This window comes from Typopeltis vanoorti, chromosome 19 (assembly GCF_054136105.1).
Source record: "Typopeltis vanoorti isolate ZY-2024b chromosome 19, IOZ_Tvanoo_1.0, whole genome shotgun sequence".
Taxonomy (NCBI): Eukaryota; Metazoa; Arthropoda; class Arachnida; order Uropygi; family Thelyphonidae; genus Typopeltis; species Typopeltis vanoorti.
Genome location: NC_143567.1, coordinates 18,504,044 through 18,528,149, shown reverse-complemented (window position 1 = coordinate 18,528,149; position 24,106 = coordinate 18,504,044). Strand labels below are relative to the sequence as shown.

At 35.5% G+C, this 24,106-nt stretch overlaps 1 protein-coding gene across 1 annotated transcript in view; it reads right to left on the bottom strand.

Annotated features, from left to right (window-relative positions):
- LOC150095887 (rap guanine nucleotide exchange factor 2-like) overlaps positions 1 to 24,106 on the bottom strand; it is a 455,329-nt gene that overhangs the window by 121,443 nt on the left and 309,780 nt on the right. Inside the window, exons 18-20 of the mRNA XM_090409556.1 lie at positions 21,741 to 21,917; positions 12,415 to 12,514; positions 4,300 to 4,427 (exon numbers count right to left, since the gene is read on the bottom strand). Coding sequence (XP_090265682.1) covers positions 4,300 to 4,427; positions 12,415 to 12,514; positions 21,741 to 21,917 — 405 coding nt within the window. The remainder of the gene's footprint in view (positions 1 to 4,299; positions 4,428 to 12,414; positions 12,515 to 21,740; positions 21,918 to 24,106) is intronic.

Here is a 24,106-nt window from a genome sequence, read left to right as displayed (position 1 = left end):
GGCTTTGTAACTAGCTTTCCGTCTATGACAATTGATGGCATCCAAGAATCTTAATGAGAACGCCTTAAATAAAGCCTCATTGATTTTCTTTATCCCTCAAGCCGTCAACTCGATCTCGTGAGTGGCTAGGATCTTTTCTTCTTCGGCAGCCCAACATGCTTTGATGCGCTCTGTTCTTATTGCAGCATTTGCTTTGGCTGGATGTTTCGAGGTGCGATGCATGCCAAGGCCAAATGTGGTAGAGAATGCATGATCACAGAACTGACATATGAAGTGTCTGAGATTGGGAACTCCTTGACCGCCAGAACAAGCATGATGAGAACTTGAATAAATGGGTTGATGACAGTCTTTGTAGAGCTTTCTTTTAACTTTCTTCCTGAGGATGCTGCTGGGACGGGTGGCAGGATCACCTCCAAACAAGAAACAGACATCTGGATTCGCACTCGAGAGTTTCCTGGCTCCAGCCTATAGGAGTTGGAGCCTTCATCTGATGAGTTATTGCAAGCGAGGAAACTTAAACCTGGAAGGGAGGGTTAAATCTTGCAGACTCACATTCCCTGTATACCACTTTTTGATATCTGTCAGTCAGCCATCCTCTTATCCATGCTAATATTATATAACCCAAACCCATTTTCTCCAATTTATGCAACAGTCTACCATGCTGTATTCTATCAAAAGCCTTAGAAAAATCCAAAAGTATCATGGTGTATCCATTTCCTTTGTCTAGTTCAATGGTAACATTATTAGAGAACGTGAGCAAGTTGCTAAAACATGACCTTCCCTTAGTAAACCCACTGTTCATTGCAAAATAGAGATTCACTGTCAACTCATTTCTGAATGCAAGCCCTAACTAATTTTTCCAAAATCTTTAGCACCACTCCTAAGATATTGATTGGTCAATAGCCGAATACACCAGTCTTTGCATCACCCTTGTTCAATGGGATTACCATACAATCTTTCCATTTCTGTAGAATCTTCTCTGCTCTGAGACTCAAATTATATAGCCAAGTCAAAGGAACAGCCAGTTCAGCTGAACACCCTTTTAGCACCCGTGCTGATATTCTATCAGTCTCTATTGCTGAACCATTATTCAGTTTGTGCAATAGCTCTAACACCTCCTCTTCATACACCTGAGTTTCTTCATTCAGAATCATTTTCTTCATTCACAAATTAAAATGGTTTAATACATGTAAAGGAAATTAGAATTTATTTACAACTCCTATATATTTCACTCACAGAAATATAAGCATCATTCTGGAGAGACAGAGAGAGCAAAAGAATTAGTTACAACATTCAAATTATTAACACAAGAATAAATCAAACAATACTGAGTGAGCAAGAGACAACACTATTAAAGTTTCAAGCAACTAGGCCAAGTATAGTCATGTAATTAAAAAAGAGAAGAAGAAAAAAAATAATAATAATTAATAAATAAAAATAAATCATGAACAATTTATGAGATGTCCCAAAACTTGGAGATAGGCACGTAGTCCGTACGATTAAGATTAGGGTGGTGAAGTGGTGTGTCACACATTTCAAGGAATAGACAATTGAATTTAAATCTACTACTAGTGTAACAAAGGCATGGGAAGGAAAGCCTTACCACACTGATTCTAGAAATCATATATATAATCTTGTTTTCCTTCATGGTTATATGGTGATCAGCATTCATTATTAAAAATTACGGAAACAACTACCGTGTTATGGTAAAACTTCAGTTTAATATAAATCAAAATAATCATGGAACGTTTTGGTCTTCACAGTGAAGTCATCATCTGAAGTATACACATATATACAAAGAAACAAGTTACATTAATCCACATGGTATGCTAAAGTTACATTAATTTAGCCACCATTAAAACTACTGGCCTGATCTCTGGTGAAAAAAAAAAAAAATAAATAAATAAATAAACAAACCTTACTACATCAAAGCTAAATTACGGTTATTATTACATATTTAGTTAAAAAAAACATTAAACGATATATTAAGCTAGAGAGCAACATTATGTCAGAGCATGTTGCTCTCTAGCTTAACATATCTTTTAATTTAAGTTAAGGGATATTACATCCCACGTTGTTCTTAGCCAAACAAGAAACTCAGAGTTTCATGCCAAATATAGAAATTATATAAAGTTCGGCGATTCCACGTGTAAGCAAATACCTGGATAGTGTAATACCTGATCCATTTGGTAGTGCAAACTGAGGCAACTCATAGTAAGGGTGGAGCAAGCTCTGATCCCTATTCTTGGTATTTACCCATAATGTGAACTTAGTTTCTAGGAACTGTATTACTGTTCTACATTATGAGAGAAGATCACTACCCAGACCGGTTTCAACCTTTATTGGAGTCTTAACAGTGAGTAGGTAGACCTAGTTAATACCAAGTTTGTGGCGAACAGAACTTCCATCCCTTCTATGAGAATTGCCAAGAAGGTGTCCTAATAAATTACTAATTATATGAAGAGCCAAAGGCTTCAATTCGGTGACATGAACTTATTTAAGTTAAGGGATATTACATCCCATATTGTTTCTTAGCCGAATAAGAAACTCAATCCAAGTGTAACCTCATTACCTGGTTGAAACCAGTCTGGGTAGTGACCTTCTCTCATAATGTAGAACAGTAATACAGCTCCTAGGGGCTAAGTTCACATTATGGGTAAATACCAAGAATAGTGATCGGAGCTTGCTCCACCCTTCCTATGAGTTGCCTCAGTTTGCACTACCAAATGGGTCAGGTATTGCACTATCCAGGTATTTGCTTACACTTGGAATCGCCGAACTTTATATAATTTCTATATTCGGCATGAAACTCTTTGAGTTTCTTATTCGGCTAAGAAACAATATGGGATGTAATATCCCTTAACTTAAATAAGTTCATGTCGCCGAATTGAAGCCTTGGGCTCTTCATATAATTAGTAATATCTTTTAAAGATTTTTAACCAAATAGATAACAACCGCTTATCAGCTTTTCATAATCATGTCCCCCTACTGTTCTCAAATTGCATACCCTCAATTTGTAATCATACTCAGCATTCCAGACACAAGAAACCACCTTAATCAATTGTCTCTGTGCTTTCCAACATTTCTTCATCCTTTTGAAAACCAGCTGACCAAATCTGTGCACAGTAATCCATATGTGGTTTGATCCAAGTTTTATTTAATGAAATCATAACATCCTTAATTCAGTATCTTAATGTCTTTCACATCACTGACATAATCTGATGTGCTGTCCTCACAATTTTAGCAGAATTTCTTAAAATTTTTAGATCCCTACCCACCAAAATTGAGTTTAAGTTGCTAACCCGAGTTCAAAAGTAGTCATGAAATGTTGAAATATTTTATTTGACTGTTCATAAAATCTGGAATATCCCTGGGTATAGAACTGAAAATATTTTTTACCTGTCAATATGTTATATATATATATATATATATATATATTACTTTTATATATTACATACTTATATAATTTTAATGGTCCAAGGTAGAGATATGTTACTAATCTGCAGTATAGTCTGGGTTGTAAAAAACAATGTACTACAGAATTTGGATCAAGAGGGCTAGCCAGTTTAATCTCCATTATTTCATTCCTCAAACAATGGCTACAACACTAAGATGGTGAACTGTTTTATTGATAAATCAGCTAGATTATTTCCACAGAACTGTCACTGCTTAAGAAACTGTCCAATAATGTTTGAATTCATGTTTTCAGCTACAATGACCAAAGGTCATTGTAGCTGAAAACTGGGAGAACCACATGCTTAACATATGGGATAACACATTCTGTTTTGAATGAAAACCAGCTTGAGAGAGGAAAATTCTGTAATTTATCTATGAAGCTAGTGCTCACCTTCAGTTGAAATGCCCTATAAAGGCAGTTCCACAGTATTAATATATACATGTGTGTGTGTGTGTGTGTGTGTGTGTGTGTGTGTGTGTGTGTGTGTGTGTGTGTGTGTGTGTGTGTGTAACAGAGGTAAATTATGAGTTTGGCCACTTCATGATCACGCTTACATCACAGGTGTAAGAGTAGTTGAGCACTTTCATGGCAGCTAACCTCATTATGAGATTATCTCAGTCATCAAACCTATCCATGTGAGGAGATCAACAGGGCTTACTATATCTTACTTTCTGAAAAAAATCTGATAACCATGCTCTTCATTCCATAAAAACCTAGATATATCCTATATAACTACAGATGTTTTCACTACAACTACTATGGTTAAAGAATGTGTTTCAACAAAGAATCAAAATAAATAAATCTGGCATTTTATCATAACTAAATTCAAATTATAAAGTTACCTCAAATAATTTGAGATACTTGGTTGGTAATTTTTCCCATGTTACCTTCAGACGAGAAACGGCACCATGTCCCAATCCACTCAATATGGCAAACATAGAGTTGAAATTTTTGCACTCTTTACACTGACCTAATTAAGAAATTTATACTAATTTAATCATCATGTACATGCATAATTTGTAAATATTTAATTTCTTTTAATATTAACAAACAGCTTAAAAGGCCTCAGGCTTGCAACAGATAGCTTGTATCAAAAACATTAACAAATACCAATGACATTTGTTAATGCTTCAATGCCAAGTCGAAGCCCTTCAGGTACATTAAGGTACATTGAATCTTGTTTCTTATGTAAAATGCAAACCACGGTGGAGGTTTGGTTTCTTTCTGATTAACAATGAGAACAAAGTTTGAAATAACTGCCAGGTGAAACCCTAATAAAAAGACAAAGATATGGGTTCCTACACAGAATCTTGTCTTTAAGTATAGAAATGCCAGAGAAACTTATACTACATGTTTATTTTTCAAAGCATTTGATAACTTTTGAAAAACTTTATATTTAACTGCTTTTTACAAAATAATGAATATTTTGTATCAATTCTTTTAATAATTAAGTACACCAATAATTTAAGTGTAGAAATGCAGATATTTATTGCTTATTATGAACATCAACTTTTGTGGACAGACAATGTAGTATAGGTCCTGGTAGAGGATATTTAGTATGAAAAAAATGAATTATAAAAAAAAAATATGAAGAGAACCACTTGAGTTTCATCTAACAGTTGTCCTATTGGGTTCAAGTCAGGTCAGTGCTGCCTGCTGCCTGTTTTCATGTTATTCTCTTCAAACTTTATGTGTATCCTGCCTATGAAAGGTTGTAAAAACCTATAGTACATTAGTACCATGGGAAGACTAATGATTTTTTCATGCTTTTTTGGCATTTTTAATTTATAGTCTGGAAAACATGCTCTAAAGACCAAACAAGCAACTTCATCAAACTCTTCAAGACCTCCAAAATAAGCAGGATATTGGTCTCACAGTGACTCCATAACACTCATCTCTCACCTGAAGACAATCACAAACATCCGTGTGCACAGTGGTATTCAAACCTGCACCCTTCTGGTCAGAGAAGAAGGTGCTACAACCAGGCCAGCAACTATACTCTTGTGAAAAAGTATAGCTGGCAACATGTTGTAGAATACTTAACTGCACATGAAGAGCAAATAGGTTTTCCAAAAATGCCATATGATGGTCTGATCCATTTTCCTGAAATAAGAGGTTTGAGATAAGCAAGTAGCCTCAATGTTCACAATGATAACAATTGAAGCATATAATGTGTATGTACATTATATGCTTCAATTGTTATCAGTGTGATAACAATTGAAGAATAAGGAATGAAGGTTTTCATTCCTTATTCCTCACCAAATTCTCGGTAACTATCCAAGTCTTGGTTCTCAAAAAAAGTGTGCCAATGTTGTAAAAGAAAAAAAATCTCTGCATACCACGAATGGCTCAAGATCAAAACTCTAGCTGCTCACTGTGCCTATACTACAGCTCTCAACAGTTGCAAAAGAATCATCACCAAGTCCAAGTCACACTTTGAAAGAGCCACATGCTGCCAACTTGCCTCCTTCCCAAATGGCAGTTGCTCCTTTGGGTCCCTTGCCAAGGCAATTGTATGCAACTTCTGCCCACCTAGGTTTCCACCACTCTCACATCCCGATGGTACTGTAGTTATCTCAACTAAAGAAAAGGCCAACTTACTAGCATTACTTTTCTCTTCCAATTCCTGAATTGATGACCTGGGCAAAGTTGTCTCCACTCCACTAAGAATGGCTCCCTTCATATCTCCCAAAGTGTTCCCAAAAGAAATCTCAAGAAAATTATTAACCTGAACACAAACAAGGCATCTGGTCCTGATGGTATCCCACCTACTGTATAATAAAATTGTGCCCTAGAACTAACACCTACCCTGTATCATCTCTGCAATCTTATTCAACTGGCATCTATCCTACAACAAGTCCGCATCCAGCCCATCTCAAAGAAAGCTGATAAAAGTCAACCAACAAACTACCGTCCAATTGCTGACACTTCTATTCTCTCTAAAATTATGGAGAAAGTGATCAACAATCAACTCTTGAACCACCATGACATACCAAATAAGCAGTGACCAGCAGCATGGATTCTGCCACTTGCAATCTGCAGCTGATCTTACTTTCACCACCTACCTCTGGACTCAGGCCATGGAGAAATTTGGAGTTGCTCTCAAAATTTCAAAGACATCTGATTGAGTTTGGCACAGGGGCCTACTTAAACTGCCATCCCATTGTCTGCCCTCTTCCTTCTGCAACTGGATTGCCAACTTACTCACTGGTCACTCACTACATGTCATGGTGGACAGTTTACTCTTCTCAGATTTCCCCATGCAGGAATACTGCAGGGTTCTGTTCTTTCATCCACTCTCTTCCTCTTGTATATAAATGACCTGCTCTTACAGACTTTCAATCCTATCCATAGCTTTGCTGATGACAGTTTATTCCATTCCTCCTTTTCATTCAACAAACCTTATAGTGCTCAAGTATTAGAATCCTCAAGATTCACCATAATCAGTGGCCTGAACTCTGATCTCCTAGCAATATCTCAGTGGGACAAAGACAAACTTGTAGACTTCAATGCCACCAAAGCTCAGTACTGTCAGATCTTGAAAGAAAAAGCTCGCTTCCCTCCCCCTTACCTTCAACAATACCCAGATATCCAAGCACAATCGATTTCCCTTCTTGGACTAACCTACACCTCTGCTGATCTTTCCTGACACAACCAGATTTCAACTATAGCCTCTGCAGCCACCAAAAAACCTGTTCTTTTTTGCACAAGGCACTATTTCAAATCTTCACAGCTGCTAACTCTATACAAAATCCAAATCTGCCCAGCCATAGAGTATTGTTCCCATATTTGAGGTGGTGCACCAAAATCCTCTCTAAGATTGCTCGATTCTATTCAGAAGAGGACAATCCAGCTAATTAATGATCCCTCTCTCACAAACCCATTTCAATCCGTTTCTCACAGACGTTCAGTTTCTGCCTTGTGCCTCTTCTACAGATACTTTTATGGACAGTGCTCTGTTTATTTGGCTCCTATTATTCCTCCGAAATCATCAAAAGAAGAGCTACTGCTAACCAACACTCTTTCACAGGCTATCTCGAAACTCAATGAACCAATTTCACTGCCTCCACTTTCAATTCAACTATTTCTGTCCTTTGGAATAGTCTCCCCGACTCTGCCTTTCTTAAAGATTACAACACTCAAAGATGAGGGCAGAAAAAATAAATAGAATTACTAATTCGAATAAGCGAAGTGTTTTATCTTAATTTTTAAGATAAAACACTGTTTGTATCTTAAAAATTAAGTTTCAAAGATAATGTAAAAGCTGGACAATGCTCCCCCCCACTTGAGAAAATGTCTTCAAATGAGATTGAAGGAAAGGAGGAGGTTACTAGCATGAAGAGTGTCTTTCTTATCTATTCTGCTAACTAGTTTCTCATTAAACTTCAAATACATTAAATAATTTCAAATGACTTTCAGCTAAACTGCTGCTTAGTTTTAAACTTTAACTTTTTTTTTATTTAAAAAACTTTTATTCAATATATAACCTAAATTCATAAACAGCATGTCTGAAAAATGCTGTTTTTCAGACATGCTGTTATCAGCATTATTCGAATGCTTATCAGCCAGACAAATAACAAGTGATATTTTGTTTTTAGCAGAATATAATTTCTGAGCTATTTAACTGGTGCAATCCCCTATTTTATCAAGCAAAGGAAAAGAAACACAATTACTAATGTAACACTTTTAACATCAGCTACTATTAAGTAATTTTTCCAAGTGCATATATGATTAGGTGCTTTTTTTTTTTTACTACTTAAAAAATTGCCACTTCCTTTGAAACCAAAATGCTATCTATCTATCTATTAAGGAAAAATATTTTTCATGTTTGAGTCCTTGTTACTATCAATAATTTCAAATTATCAAACAGCTATTATGTATTAGTATATATTAATAACTTAAGTGGGGTGCTTAAGGGTCAAAGCTGTATAACTGAGAGGAGACCTTGATTTCGAAAGTTTATTTTTCACTTGGTTAGAGTATAATAAATTTAGTTTAATCCTTTATCCAAGTGTGAGCAAACAAAGTTTGCACCTGAAAGTATCTTCAGGACTGGGGTAAGGTGGTACAACACCAAGGTGGTGCAAGGAGTGCCCTGGTGTTGTACCACCTTACCCCAGTCCTGAAGATACTTTCAGGTGCAAACTTTGTTTGCTCACACTTGGATAAAGGATTAAACTAAATTTATTATACTCTAACCAAGTGAAAATTAAACTTTCAACATCTTTCTCTAAATCCAGAGTAATTTATTAAAAAAGGGTGGCACACCATTTGGCAACTCCTATAGGTAGAGATGACCTGCTAATGCTTCTGCCTGGTATCTCCACTCGGGCCTGGCTCCCACTGAAGAAACCTCAATAAAGGTCAAAACTAGTCTGGGTTGTGGCCCTTCCCTTAATGCATAACATTAGACATATCCGCAAGGAGATGTGTTTTGCATTATGGGAGATACTGAGATAGGACTGTTGGTAGCTTGCCCCACCTTTGCAAGGAGGGTGTTGTACCACCTTACCTCAGTCCTGGAGATACTTTCAGGTGCAAACTTTGTTTGCACACACTTGGATAAAAGATTAAACTAAATTTATTATATGAGAGGAGACCTCCACATAGCCTTTAAAGGAATGCGGAGAACCGACCAGGGCTTCTGACCTAATGTCCAATCCACACCTTCTCGTGGTGCACCCTGTTGGATATCTACCTGGATACTGAATGAACAAGGATGGGCTGGCAATTGGGGATTTAGCCAACCAAATTGTATTCTTATTGGCTTAAACCAAAATATAGAATGATGGTACAACATGACAAAATTTCATGCCAGCTGGGGCGTCAGACAGTTAAACAAGGCCCCCCCATTGTTGTCGCCAGGGAACCAGGGCGAACAGCTAAAAGTCAGCTACTGGAACAAATCTGAAAACACACCCCAACTCAACATCAGCAGAGTTAAAGATCGGTACTATCAACATAAGAAGCCTGAATGGCAAAGAAATGGAGCTAGCTGAAGAATTAGTTAAGTACCAGATCGACATAATACGGGTGACTGAAACAAAAAAGACAAAAACTGGTGAAATCTTTCTGAGCAATAAATACAAAATGTTATATTCAGGCAATGACAATCAAGGAAAAGAAGGAGTAGCAATAGTATTCAACATAAATACGAGGCTAATCTTTTTGAATGGCAAGCAGTCTCAAGTAGAGTGAGGTGGGCAAATATCAGAATGGGGAACTGAACAATGAGACTTATTTGTGCCTATGGTCCCACAGAAGGTTCTGCTAAGGTAGAAGTGGAGGAATTTTTTTAATGCTTTAGAAAAAGCCACTGATACAATGAAAAAGGAAAAGTTGGTCATTGTTGGGGATCTAAATAGCAGAGTAGGAAATGATTGTCAGACATACAAAAATATTTTGGGAAAATTTTGGAGAAAAGAGCAAAGCTAATAATAATGGCAAATACCTGTTGGATTTCTGCTCAGGACATGGACTGGTTATTACTAACACCTTATTCCAACATAAAAATGTGCACAAATTCACATGGAGAGAAGAGGCAAGGAATAAGAAAATTCTCATTGACTATGTTATTGTTGATAGTGATGTTTTCTCCCTGGTGCAGGACACCAGGTGTACAGAGGATTTGAAATTGGAAGTGATCACTATTTAGTCTTGAGCAGGATAAAATTGAATTTCATATTGAAAAGAATAACATGTAAGAAAGTTTTAAAGCGAATAAAAGTTGAGCAGCTCTCAGATGTGAACTGTAGGCTAACATATACAAAGATTATTGAAGAAAAACGAGAGAGTTTGAGAACAGGAACCAAACCTTGGAGATTCAGTGGCAGGCCTTGAAGAAAATCCTGACTGATTCAGCCAGAGAGCCATGTGGTGAGGGTGTCTGCAAGGATAAAAAATCAGGACTCCATGGTGGACCCAGGAAGTTAAAGAGGCAGTGAAGGAAAAGAAGAAATCATATCAAAAGTTCCTGGCAAATAAGTCAGCTTTTACTCTTAGAGAATACAGAGACAAATGTAAGAAAGCGAAACACTGTATAAAACTAGCTAAACAAAAGTCATGGGAGGACTTTGGCAAGAAAATAGAAAATAAATATCAAGAAGGTGGTAAGATATTCAGGAGGTTGTTCAAGAAGCTTAGAAATGGAGGAAAGAGTGCTGTAAAAGGAGTTAGAGATGATAAAGGTGACATGAAAACAGGAGAAAAAGATACCCTTGAAGTATGGAGTAATTACTTTGAAAAATTGCTAAATGAAACAAGCAGTGATAGTACAGTGGTAAAAAACACTCAACAGGCATACAGTCAGAAATACATATCCATACTTGAAGTAGAAAAAGCCAAAGGCTTGAAATGTGGAAAGGCAGCAGGAGTAGATGATATTTGACCAGAAATGCTGAAGTATGGTGGTATAAAAGTCTTACAGTGGCTGCACTGCATAGTTCAGAAAGCCTGGACAGAGGAACGAATTCCCGATGATTGGAGTAGAGCTCTAATAGTGCCCATATATAAAAAGGGGAAATAAAACTAAAAGTGAGAATTACAGAGGTATTTCCCTACTGAGTGTTCCTGGCAAGATCTACACAAGTATACTTGAGAAACAGTTGAGAAGAATTGTGGAAGAAAAGCTTGGTGAAGAACAAGCTGGATTCAGGCCAAATAGAGGCTGTCAGGATCAGATCTTCACTTTACGACAAATAGTCGAGAAAGCATGGGAATATAACAAAGATCTGTATTTAAGTTTTGTCGATTTGGAAAAGACATATGACAAGGTGCCAAGAGAGAAGCTATTCAATACGCTGCAGTTATATGGTGTCAATAGGGCATTATATCAAGCAATACTTAGTCTTTATTTCAGTTGTAAGTCAGCAGTTAGAATTGAAGGAAGTACAGGAAGATGGTTTAATGTTAAATCTGGTGTGAGACAAGGATGTACATTATCCCCTCTGTTATTCATTATCTATATGGATCACATTATGAAGGAAAGTGGTATTAAACATGATATCAAAATTGGAGATGTTAATGTCAGCTCTTTGCTTTATGCAGACGATGTTATACTTCTGAATAAATCCGCTACAAGTTTGCAAGATTCCGTGACTAAATTGAATAACTGTTGTAATAGATATGGTATGAAGGTCAGCATTAAAATGACAAAGACAATGAAAATAGGTAGAATTGTTGAAAATGTCAACTGTGTTGTGAACGGAGCAAACTGTGGAACAAGTAAAACATTTCAGCTACTTAGGCATGATTTTTAGTGAAGTGGTAAATTCAATATAGAAATAGACAACAGAATCAGCAAAGCTGGTATGGTAGGAAGTCGATTGAATAAATTCATATGGAATAAGAGAGAAATTAGTCAGAACACTAAATTAGCTGTATACAAGACAGTGTTCAAACCAGTTTTAACTTATGGATCTGAGAGTTGGGTTAGAAGTAAAACTCTTGACCAAAGACTAGAGACCGCATATATGAGAGTCCTGAGAAAGGGGCATGAACAGATGGCACCAATGGCAATATCATATTAAAAATGAGGATATTAGGAAAGAACTTGGCATTGTCAGTATCCAGGAATGCGTTAGCAGAGCTAATCTCAGGTGGTGTGGTCACTTAAACAGAATGGGCAAGGAAAGATTAGCAAAACAAGTGTTCTCTGCCAAGTTGGCAGGAAAATGACCCAGAGGAAGACCAAGATATAGGTGGATTGATACGGTACAAAGTGCCTTAGACGACAGAAATATAAGATCTGGTAATGTTGGAGTCTTGACAAGTAACAGACTGATTTGGAGGAAAATTGTAGATAGGAAGTTAGTAATTATGTAAATTTTTCATGTAGTACTATCACATGCTGTACACCTCATGAGGTACATGTCAGGAATTTGATGATGATGATATATTAATAACACTTCATCGTTTAAGAATTCATCATATTATGTTATGAAGATTAAATTACTCACGTGCCACTTTTATAAACTGTTTCACTACTTTCATTCTTCTTAAAAGATTGTGTTCTGAGCAGACTTCTGTAACTACCCAAAACATCTCCCTATTAACAAGCTGAAATAAAACGTTAAGCAATTAATAACTGAAATAAATTATTTTTAGTCAAAATGTTGTTAGTAATACTTTAATATGACAGTAAGAGAAACATGTTAAACTATCTAGACAAGGAGTGACCCCTTGTCCTACTCATATGGCTACAAATTAAATGTTCAACATTACTGATTAAATTTTGTTACTTGAAAGAATACTGACTGAAAAATATACCCGAATATTATTGAACAGAAAGATGATCACACCATGTTTGTTATGAATTTTTTTTAGATTGTTTACTTGAAGATTTATTTTATTTTAATTTCCTTGGTACTAAACTTGGTAATGAGGCCAAGGCCTTCGTTGAAAATGCAGTATTTCTGTGTATGGATGGATGTAAAAAATACATAAAAAATTCATAAAAATCAATAAAAATACAAAAGAACACAAGCCTACTCTCACCTACAGTACGAATATACTATATGTTTACAAATAAACCTTTAATGAGTGAGAGCCACATAAAAAGAACAAACAACGGAGGCCAAGGCCTTCGTTGAAAATGCAGTATTTCTGTGTATGGATGGATGTAAAAAATACATAAAAAATTCATAAAAATCAATAAAAATACAAAAGAAAACAATCCTACTCTCACCTACAGTACGAATATACTATATGTTTACAAATAAACCTTTAATGAGTGAGAGCCACATAAAAAGAACAAACAGCTAAAATGACAAGAAACAAACTTATACAACATGTGGTCAGCCAGCAGTAAAGATCATGTGCTAGTCATTTCAAATCAAATTATCATAAGTCCATGAAAACTGCAAGCTGAAAATGGATGGTTACCAGCTGGTTATGAGTTTTAGTTTGAGAATAAAAAAGGAATAATCAATGTTATTAAATTGCGATGAGGGCGAGATTATGTAGGGGTCGTGTGTGTGATGATTCGTATACTGGTTTTCTTTCTTGGTTAAAGACCGAGGTACATAATTTGCTTTCATTTTCTTGAAAATCGATGATGGTGAACTTTGGTTTTAATTGTATGGCAGATGATAATATTTCAATAGTTGGATTTTTGTTGATTTCTTTTTGTGTTTTGTCCTGGTGGTTTGATGATGCAAATATAGGGATATTGTAATCACAGTAATGTTCAATTAAACATAATGGATCCAATGTAGATGATACTGCATCCAGGTTGACAGTTGAAGTGATAAACAGTATTAAGATATCATAATATATTGGGTGATATTATTGTAGTTTTATGTTTTAATAAGTTTTGTAGTTTATTTGGTAGTGAAGACAATTTTTTAATAAAAATATTTAAAGACACACTGATGACTTTGCAGATGTTATGAATATATGTAAAATTTAAAGCTATACAGGCTTTTTTGTGTGTGTGGGGGGGGGGGGGGGGATTTTGGACTGAGCACAGTCTATAAGCTGGGGAGGATGTTACTGTGCAGAAGATATCTTTCAGGTGCTTATTTCTTGGTTTAGTGTAGTAATCAATGATTAGTATTTGTAAGCAATAATAAAACATGTTCATGTGACTGATGTCTGCATGCAATAAGGCTGAGAAGATGAGAAGTAAATGTAATATGATATTTGTGTGTTTATGATATACTTTTGTATTTATGTGATGATCAATCATGTTAGTATTAAATGTTTTTAAAAAAAAAATCGATAAATTTTTTCTTTCTCATATTTGATAGCAAGTTCTAATGTGTGGATAAAGGTTTCAAGAGATAAATAGTCTGAATATGGAATTAGTCTTTTCCTAGGCAAGGAAAACTGGAAGACCAAAAATCTGTTTGTAAATGTTTCAACTGGAAAAAAGCTAGAACATTTCACTCTCATAATAAAGCCTTGATATGCCCACATCTGGATTACAGTGCTCATGTCTGGAACCCTGGGTATCTTGGAGATAAGGAAGTGGTGGGGAGGATTCAGAATCAAGTGACCAAGATGGTGAGTTACTTGTGGAATATCCCCTATGAGGATAGATCGAAGGTGTGTGGTTTGCAGAAGTTGGTTGACAGGAGAAAAAGAGGAGATATGATAGAAACACTTAAGTTGATTAAAGGATTTTACAGGATAGACGCAGGGGAAATGTTTCAGCACTTGGCTAGAGAGACCAGAACAAAAACCTGCGTGAATACTGTAAGTTGAATAAAGGTGTGTTCAGTAGGGGGAGGTGAGACTAGATTATTTGCTTGGAGAGTGGTGAATAAGTGAAATGGGTTTTGAGTGCTTAGCCTGTTAATGGGTTCAAGGAGATGGGTCCACAATAAGTCTTCAGACTCCAAGAAGGTGCCTATTTCAGTAAGAAAAATTCTACGAATAAAGAATATTTTATGAATTAATTCCATTATTATAATAATAAGTAATAGGAGGCGTCTGTATAATAATAATAATTACTACTGGCTGACCATGTATAATGTATATACTACAATTTTTTATGTTTTTCATCAGTTTACAGTTTTGTTTCTGCCCTCCCCCCTTTTCTTCTATCCTATTACATTCATGCTTTTCCATATTCCTGAGCATTTTTCTAGTACTACTCAAGTCTCATTACTGAGATCAGTACTAAATAAAATAAAAAATAAAAAAATCCTTCAGATAAACAATTAAATAAAAAAAAAAAGCAAGAAATAGAAACAGTGCGAGAACTGTAGCATTTTGAACAGTTATACAGTATAAACAGGACATTATTCAGGGCAATACACATTCTATAATCCGTGTTTGTTTCTTAAACATTTTGAAACTGAACTTCTTACATAAAAATATTTCTTTTTCATAAAACTCCTATGAAAATTTTCTTAGATCATTAGAAAGGAATTATGATAATGAACCATTATATGCAAATGATTTTATTCACAAAAACATATTATACGTAATATTACAAAAAATAAAGTAGCATAACTGTTCTATACATGAATCAATTTAAGAGAAAATAGTATATAAATGTATGTAAACTCAAGAAAATCGACTGTAGAGCCCACATTATTTCAGACATTAAATATATTGTGTTAGGGTTAGGGACCACGAGATGACGGCACAGTTGGGCCGTTCTCTCTTCACTGTGTACCGCTTAATTAGTGATAGCCTTGGGCCGGCTATCTCTGATTGGGTACCAGTGGAGATCGAACTGCCCACTCAGTCTCAAAAAGTTAGATAGGGCTAAATGGCCTCGCCTACTCCCTATACAGGAATAAAAAGGCATTAGCTGATTTTGATTTAGTATATAAATGTCTGTATGCTCAGAAGACCCCTCAGACTCTAGAGTTCATTCTGCAGAACACCGTTTAAGAAATGGTCATCTATGAAAGTTGTTAATCAGTAGTTAGGATTCATGGAGGTAAAGAAAAATAGTTGAGGTAATGTGAACTGTAAGATATGTGCATTATATTCATCATCTAGTATTATTATGGGCAACTCCAAGGAGTCCTTAGACTGGAGGCCCTAAATAACTATTCAGCATTCGCACAGTATTTATCATACTTTGCTTTGAACTCATTTACAGTCATGGCACTCACAAGACACTCTGGCAGCTTATTCTACTCATTCCCCCTTTCCAAATTAAAAAACCTAGTTCTAATACTCTTACTCAGTTTCAATGGAAACTGGAAAGACCAAAAATATGTTTGTAAATGTTTCAACTGGAAAAAAAGCTAGAACATTTCACTCTCAAAATAAGGCCTTAATATGCCCACATCTGGATTACAGTATCTTGGAGATAAGGAAGTGGTGCAGAGGATTCAGAATCAAGTGACCAAGATGGTGAGTTACTTGTGGAATGTCCCCTATGAGGATAGATCGAAGGTGTGTAGATTGCAGAAGTTGGTTGACAGGAGAAAAAGAGGAGATATGATAGAAACATTTAAGTTGATTAAAGGATTTTATAGGATAGATGCAGGGGAAATGTTTCAGCACTTGGCTAGAGAGACCAGAACAAAAACCTGTGCGAATACTGTAAGTTGAATAAAGGTGTGTTCAGTGGGGGGGGGGGGGGTGAGACTAGATTATTTGCTTGGAGAGTGGTGAATGAGATGGCCACTAGTTCTCCCACCACCAGACGTGTTCTGAAAAATTTCCTCTGAATTAATCTTGTAAAAGCCCCTCAGTAATTTGAATGTCTCAATCATATCACTCCTTTTCTGCCTATCAACCAATTTCTGTAATCCACAGATCTTCAGCCTATTCTCGTAAGATTCATTCCATAGACCAGCTATCATCAAAGTCACTCACCTCTGAATCCTCTCTACCTCTTCCCATCAAGAAGAAACCTTGGCACCCAGTAGTCAAGATGGGGCCTTATCAAGGTTCGATAAAGAGGAACAATAACCTGCTTGTCTCTGCTCATTACAATATTCTTCAGTAACTAAGTGAGCTGATTTAGCCACTTTTGCTATGTGCCCCCTAAACTTCAACTCCCTATCCACCAACACTCCCAAATCTCTGGCTTTGTCAATTTCCTGGAGTACAGTTCCCCCAATGTGGTATACTGCTGCTAATTGTTTCACCCCAAAAATGCATTACCTAACACTTTACTACATTAAACTGACATCCATTCTCCTTAGCCCAGTTTGCCAATATATCCAAATCATCCTGCAAAAGTTTGACATTATGTGTATTCACTATTGCTCTACCCAACTTTCCATCATCAGCAAATAAATTAATAGTTCCTCTCAGATCCTTGAATTAATGAACAAATTAAATCCATATGTATTACATTATGAAAGAAAGTAACATTGAACCTTATATCAAAACAGGAAATATTCAACTCAGCTCTTTACTTTATGCAAATGATATCATGCTCCTAAGTAATAGAACAAAAGTCTTTAGGATACTAAATAGCTTTGACAAGATCCACATGAAAAAAAAAAAAAAAAAAAAGACATTACCATAGAAAATAACTGCATTCTGAAGAACCTACTGAACAAGTAAAAGATTTTAACTATTTAGGTATAATTATTTTGTGAAGATCCAAATTGGAAATAGATAACAGAGTAAACATAAGTAGTACAGTTTGGATCTGAATAAACTTATATGGAATAAGAGAGAAATTAGCTAAAACATTAAACTAGCTGTATACATTGACAGAATTTAAACCGATTTTAACTTGTTGATATAAGACTTGGGTTAGAAATATAAAACTTGATCAAAGACTAGAGATCAAAGATATGACAGGTCAGAGAAAAATTAAATGTGTGAACACAGCTAATCAGGTAGTATGGTCACTTGAATGGAATAGGAGAAGAAACATTATCAAAAAGGTGTTTGAAACTAGGAAATAGACCCAGAGTAAGACCAAGATCTAGGTATACAGATAAAAAAGTCATAGAAGAGAGTAAAATATATTATTATTATTTGGCACCTCCAGGGAGACCAAAGACTCATCGAGAGAGAGTGTGCCAACAGCATCGAACAACTGATCCCCTTCCAATGACTAACCACGCTCAAATTTGCTTAACTTTTTGCATGAGCCATTAGTAGCGAAGGCTCTACCAATCGGCCAAATATTGCAATACCAAAAAATAAGACTAATTTAGGGGAAATTTTTACATAGAAGTCTAATAATAATCTAAACTTAATGATGTAGTAATATGATAGCATCCTGAATGGAGGTGCATATCCTTTTTTTTGTTGTTGTTGTTATTTCCCCCATCCCCATCTCATTTGGCCTACAATGGACAGTGGGATATATCTGTCATCATCTGCTGCAAAGAACATAAAAAATACATATACTAAACCTAATTGCCATAACAGCTAGTATGGACTAGTATACAGCACATCACGCAGGATTAACTGGAAGAAAACTACTATACTATACAACAGCAGTTACCTGAGGACTATTTTTGTAGTCATCATTAGCAATACAGCACTCCTTAAATAAAAACAGCTGCATTAATTTCCTTTCCCAAAAAGATGATCATTTTAAGACTGCATCCATTCCAACAACTGTGAATTACCTTAAATCCAGTCCTACTGCTACAATATAGGATGTTAGTTCTTTTATCAATCACAATTATAAACTGCTACCATGATTATTTGATTGCCAGCATGTTGTTTTAAATGCTCTGAGGATGCTAGTTCCAAAGTTGATTGACATAACAGCAGCTTAATAAACATTCTTTTGTTTGTGGTATTGTGATTTAATAGTTTAAGAGTTAATATGAATAATTGCAAAATCTAACCTTTTTTTGTATGTTAGAAAGAAAACTATTGAATATTTACTTAATTATCTGTCATGGTTCACGGTTTTTTTTTGGTTTGTTTCTTTAATTAGTATTTTGAGATTCTACAGTTATTGATTCATCTCTCATGTACAGGGTGTTCGGGATAAATTTGACATATTTATAATTAATTATATTTTTCCGTAAGTTACATGTATTAACACACACTTTTCTTCATTTAAAAGTTTGGACCCTTCTTCATTCATATACAAGATGTCAGAAAGGATGGATAGCTGGAACCCACCTGAATCATGGAAGAGAATAACTTGTATCATGATGATTCGTGCCCGCCATCAAAATAAGGATATTACGACTGCTGCCCAATGCTCCCTGAATACAGTAAAAACAATCAGGCATGAACTAGAGACTTGCAATGGTGACTACGAGGATGTAGCAAGAAGAAAGATCCCTAGCAGACGATCTGATTGCGTTCGTACAGCAGAATTCCTCGCAAATCTGCAGGAACAGGTGTTGAAGAACCCTGGCATTGGAATTCGGGCTTTGTTCGTGGAGTTGCTAACTGTAGTCAAGCCCTGGATAACAAGGGTAGCCAATGGTAGGCCGTATGTATGGCAGCAGGATTCGGCCCCTTGCCACACCTCTGGGAAAAGTCAAAAATGGTTGTCTGAAAATTTCTACGACTTCACCAGTCCAAATGTTTGGCCTCCAAACTCCCCAGACCTTAACCCCATGGATTATTTTGTATGGGGCGCAGTTGAAAAAGACACCAATCGCACTTCCAGTAATACAAAAGCCCAGTTAATGGATAAAATTAAAACAGTTTTTGCGGCCCTTCCCAGGGAGACTGTAGCATCAGCTTGTTCGAGGTTCCGAAGCAGAATTGAAGCTGTGATCGATGCTAATGGTGGTTATTTTGAGTAAATCTTGTTGATAGTATTGTAATTAACTCTGCCTGTAATGTTTTTTTGTCAAATCATTAAATTTAATAGATACAAAGAAGATTTTCTTTTTCCTTACGAAACTGTCAAATTTATCCCGAACACCCTGTATATATTACTGGATTGTGATCACAGGGATAATCCAAGATCATTCCTGTTATCCTTTCAATGTATTCCACAGTGAAATTTGTGTAGATATCTGGAAGACAGGATTTTCTTGGTTAGACTCACTCCTCTGCCATTATTTCTTGTTCAAGTTTATACAATATCAGAAATCTGCAATATATGATATCTGTGAAATTCAGAAACTGTCTTATATAAGAGTACTATTCCATTCCATTCATGTTTTTTCTCCTACGAGGGTGGTCTGAAAAGTTCTCGGCCTTGACCATAGATGGCAACGTTATGGGCAAGATTTTTTTTTTTCTAAGTTGGTACATCTGTCATAAGCATAAGTGTGAAATTGCAAGTCACTCTATCAAGTAATTTGTTTTATACGGATGTGTGAAGCAAAAGTGTTGCCTGCACTTTTGCTTCAGATAGTTTATCCATTTCAATTTTATCCCTTGAAATGGATAATTGAGTATTGTGCAGTTATAAAATTCTTTGTAAAAGAAGGCTTAACATGAAAAGAAATTCATTTGAAGTTCATAAAAGTTTATAGGCACTCTTCTCCTTCATTTTCAACAATTAAGAAATGGGCTGTCGAGTTTAAACATGGCCGTACCAGCCTTGAAGATGATCCACGTGAAGGATGTCCAGAAAGTGTAACAACACCAGAAATCATTGATCAAGTGCATGATATGGTACTGGATGACCGGTAAGTCAAAGTGCGTGAAATTGCTGTGACATAGGCATTTCAAAAGAACATGTAGGATATATTTTGCATGAAGAATTGCAAATGAAAAAGCTTTGCACAAGATGGGTGCTGCGTTTGCTCACAGCAGATCAAAAATGCATCCGATTAAAATCTCTGAACAGTGTTTGGAGCATTTTAACAAGAATAAAACTGATTTTGTGTGTCGACTTATTACTATTTTTTCTTTTTTATGTATCCAGGGTATACAAAATGACAAATTCCTTAAATTTTATGCTCTCTGCAGTCCTTAAAACAAAAATTTAAAACAGAAGTTTCAGCATACCGAAACACAACAGTAAAATAAATATGAACTATATATGTGCCATTTTATCCATAGATTTATTATGGTAAGAAACAAAACTTGTACATGTTTTACTACAAATAACTTAGAGCTTCAGGAATAAGATAAACATATTAGATAGCATACAAAAAATATGAACACTTGTAACAACTGTTTTGAAACATTTTTGTTTCAAAATTTGTAGTAAAGAAATTAATGTTGTTTCAAACATTAATGTTTGAAACAACATTAATAACATTAATGGTTTTTGACATAAATGAGGTCTGACAGGTTACAAAGACATAAGAGCATTCAAAACAACGAAGAACAAGGACCTGGTTTCTGTTTAATGGGGCCATATGATCTTATCACTTATGATCATGCAATCTTATCTTATTCCTTACACATCCTTATAAAAAACATCTATATGAGACATTCAGGCAAATGACTGGAAGAAGTTTTGAGATTAAAAAAAAAAAATAATGTGGTAGCATTGTGTATAAAAGGAAAGAAAGAAAGAAAAGTGGCCTCACTACACACATTTTCTCAGAACATCATGAAGTGGATTGGCTCTATGCATGCCTTATCTAGATGACAATCCTCCCCTCCCCACAAGTATGTTTAAGAATTCTTCAGAGGTGATAAGATCACATGCCACCTTAAACAGGTACCAGAGCCTCAATTCTTCATAACTTGCATAAGTTATGAAGAATGATTTTGTCGATAACCATCTAAAGACTGTGCACAACAATTAACGGTTCACACACTTCATATTCAAATGAAGAAGTACACAACTGTATGTTTTTATAAAGAAAAATATAAGTGTTTATATTTTTCTTTATATTGTCTAATGTGTATATCTTCCTAATGAAGGTGAGAAGCATGTAGAAGTACGTTTCTAACTATAATAAATCTAGAAGTAAAATCCCACAAATACAGTTTATATTTTGAGATTTAAACAAATTTTACTTACCTCTTCAAATTTAGACAATAAAGGTGTTCCATATTTTGATTTTACCTTGAAAAGATCATCAATATATTCTGTTGGTTCGATTTGACGAAATATACTGAAGTCTTCAAGTGTTAACTGAGTCGCTAATTCAACGCTGTTTAATTGAAGAAGATTCACTTGACTCTCTCTCAGTAACTCCTATAAAATCAATTAAAAAATTAGAATGTTCAGCTTTGAATAACTGAATTTTCACTGAACATAAATATCAAGGTGGTCATAAGATATTTTATGCAGTCTGCCATAGTCTGTATTCTACATTCTGCAAGATGAGCAAAAACACTATTCGTTCAGCAAACAACCAGCAATTATACATTCCTTAGAAATAAACTTGTTTAAAGTTTATTTCCAATGAGCAATACTAAACTATCATCTTTTAATACCTATTGTAAGCTATTTCTTTACTACTAATCATTCACATCATATGATTTCAGAAAACAATTTTAGAAAAGGAGATACCTCTGTCATAACACTTCATTATGAAATTCACGTTCGCCCTCCAACTGGATTTCTGTTCACTGATAGCAGTATGACATTTTCAACTGGTTAATACAGGAAGATGTGTATTACCAATAAATTAGTCGGGCAAGATTTTTTTCCCCCTAAAATTTTCATGACATAAAATAAGCATGCTTGAATTAAGTTTCAAAAGGCTCATTATTAGGCTTCCATTAGCAATGTTATCAAAATTATTTTAATAACATTACAAATGAATCTGAACCTTTTTTCATAACAAGTAGATATTATAAGAGACAAGAATTATATTCTTGTTTTCATCCTATACTCAAGCATAAGCAGAGTTTGTGTCTGAAGTACCTCCAAAACTAGGTTACTTGTAAATAGAGGCTGTTGACTTCACCAATTCCTTAGTATCCCATAATGCAAAGCACACTTTTATACCTTTTATATCACATGAAAACTTTTCAAGTGAAAAACTTTCTACAATTACTTCTGATCCAAAGTGTTTTAAAAATATGCTGATGCACCACTTTCCAAGCTGTATATGGGAAATATACGACTTCCACATTGATTTAACCCCAGTATCTTCGTGGGCCTAGCTACCACTGATGAGAACCAATAAAGGTTAAACCCAGTATGGATTTTAACTAAGACTGTTAAACAAACTATCAAGTAGAAGCATGAAATCAATGAAAATAGAGAAATAACCACAATCATCACCAGACTAAGGACCAGACATTTTAAAGGCATGAAAATTTAGCTGGACTGTACTAGAAGCTAGGAAATATGGAAGAACTGTCCAGGAGTCAAACTAACACCTGTCGATATCTATTCTTGTCCAGCAATTGCTGCTGCTCTATAGAAAATCGACAATAACCCTAGAGAAAAGCTCTACTCCATCAAAGTTCAACAGATTACCAAACCAGTTCTGCAAGATCACGGTCATATCTAGAAGCTCTTCAACGGACTTGATAACAACAACCAATCTAGGTACTGATCCTTCTCATTATGAATAGCAATACATACACACCCCAAAGGAAGTGTGCTTTCCATTATGGAATACTAAGGCAATGGATGTGAAGTCAACAGCCTCTATATACAAGTAGCCTAGTGGTAAGGCTACATCACACACAAACTTTTGTTTGCTTGCAAATGGGTATAGGATTACAACACGAATTTCTTGTTCATTATAATTTACTTGATAACAAGCAGAAAATCTTCCTAACAGCAGATATGCTATGGACAGTTTACAGTTTCACTGAAGCATGATTTTCAGTATTACCAAAGAGGATGTAATTGAAACCACCAGAGTCAGCAAAAGGAAACCGGTACCTGGCCTGTACTGCTCAAAGCCATGGTATTTGGAACAAAAAAGAATACTAAGCTTTCTGAAGGCTAAAGAGGGTATGGACCTAAAGTGTGCATGCCAAGATAGATGTGACAGTTAACCCAAGAAGAGAAAACTGATTCTTGTTAGCAAGAAGAATATTGTCAAAACTGAGAGAGAGAGAGAGCAAGGGAAAGATGCAGTGTGTTTCTTCCTGGAAAGGAGACAAGCTTGCATTTTGGTGGCATTAAAATTGACCAGGTCATCCTTACTAAACTTGAGAATAGCAAGAAGATCAATGTTTAAAGCACTAATTAAAGATCTTGAAGTGTAAATAACATGAGAACTACAAAGTTTTCAAAGTGAAAGAGAGAAGTGGTGAGTACTGTCATCAGTAAAGCTATGAATAGGATACTGAATGTCAAGGAGAGAAACCCACTGTTGTGTAGGAGAAAAAGTAGGTGACAGCACTGAGCCCTGTTGCACATAACATTAACTGAAAAATCTGATGACAGGAAACTATCCACCATTACCTGTAATGAAC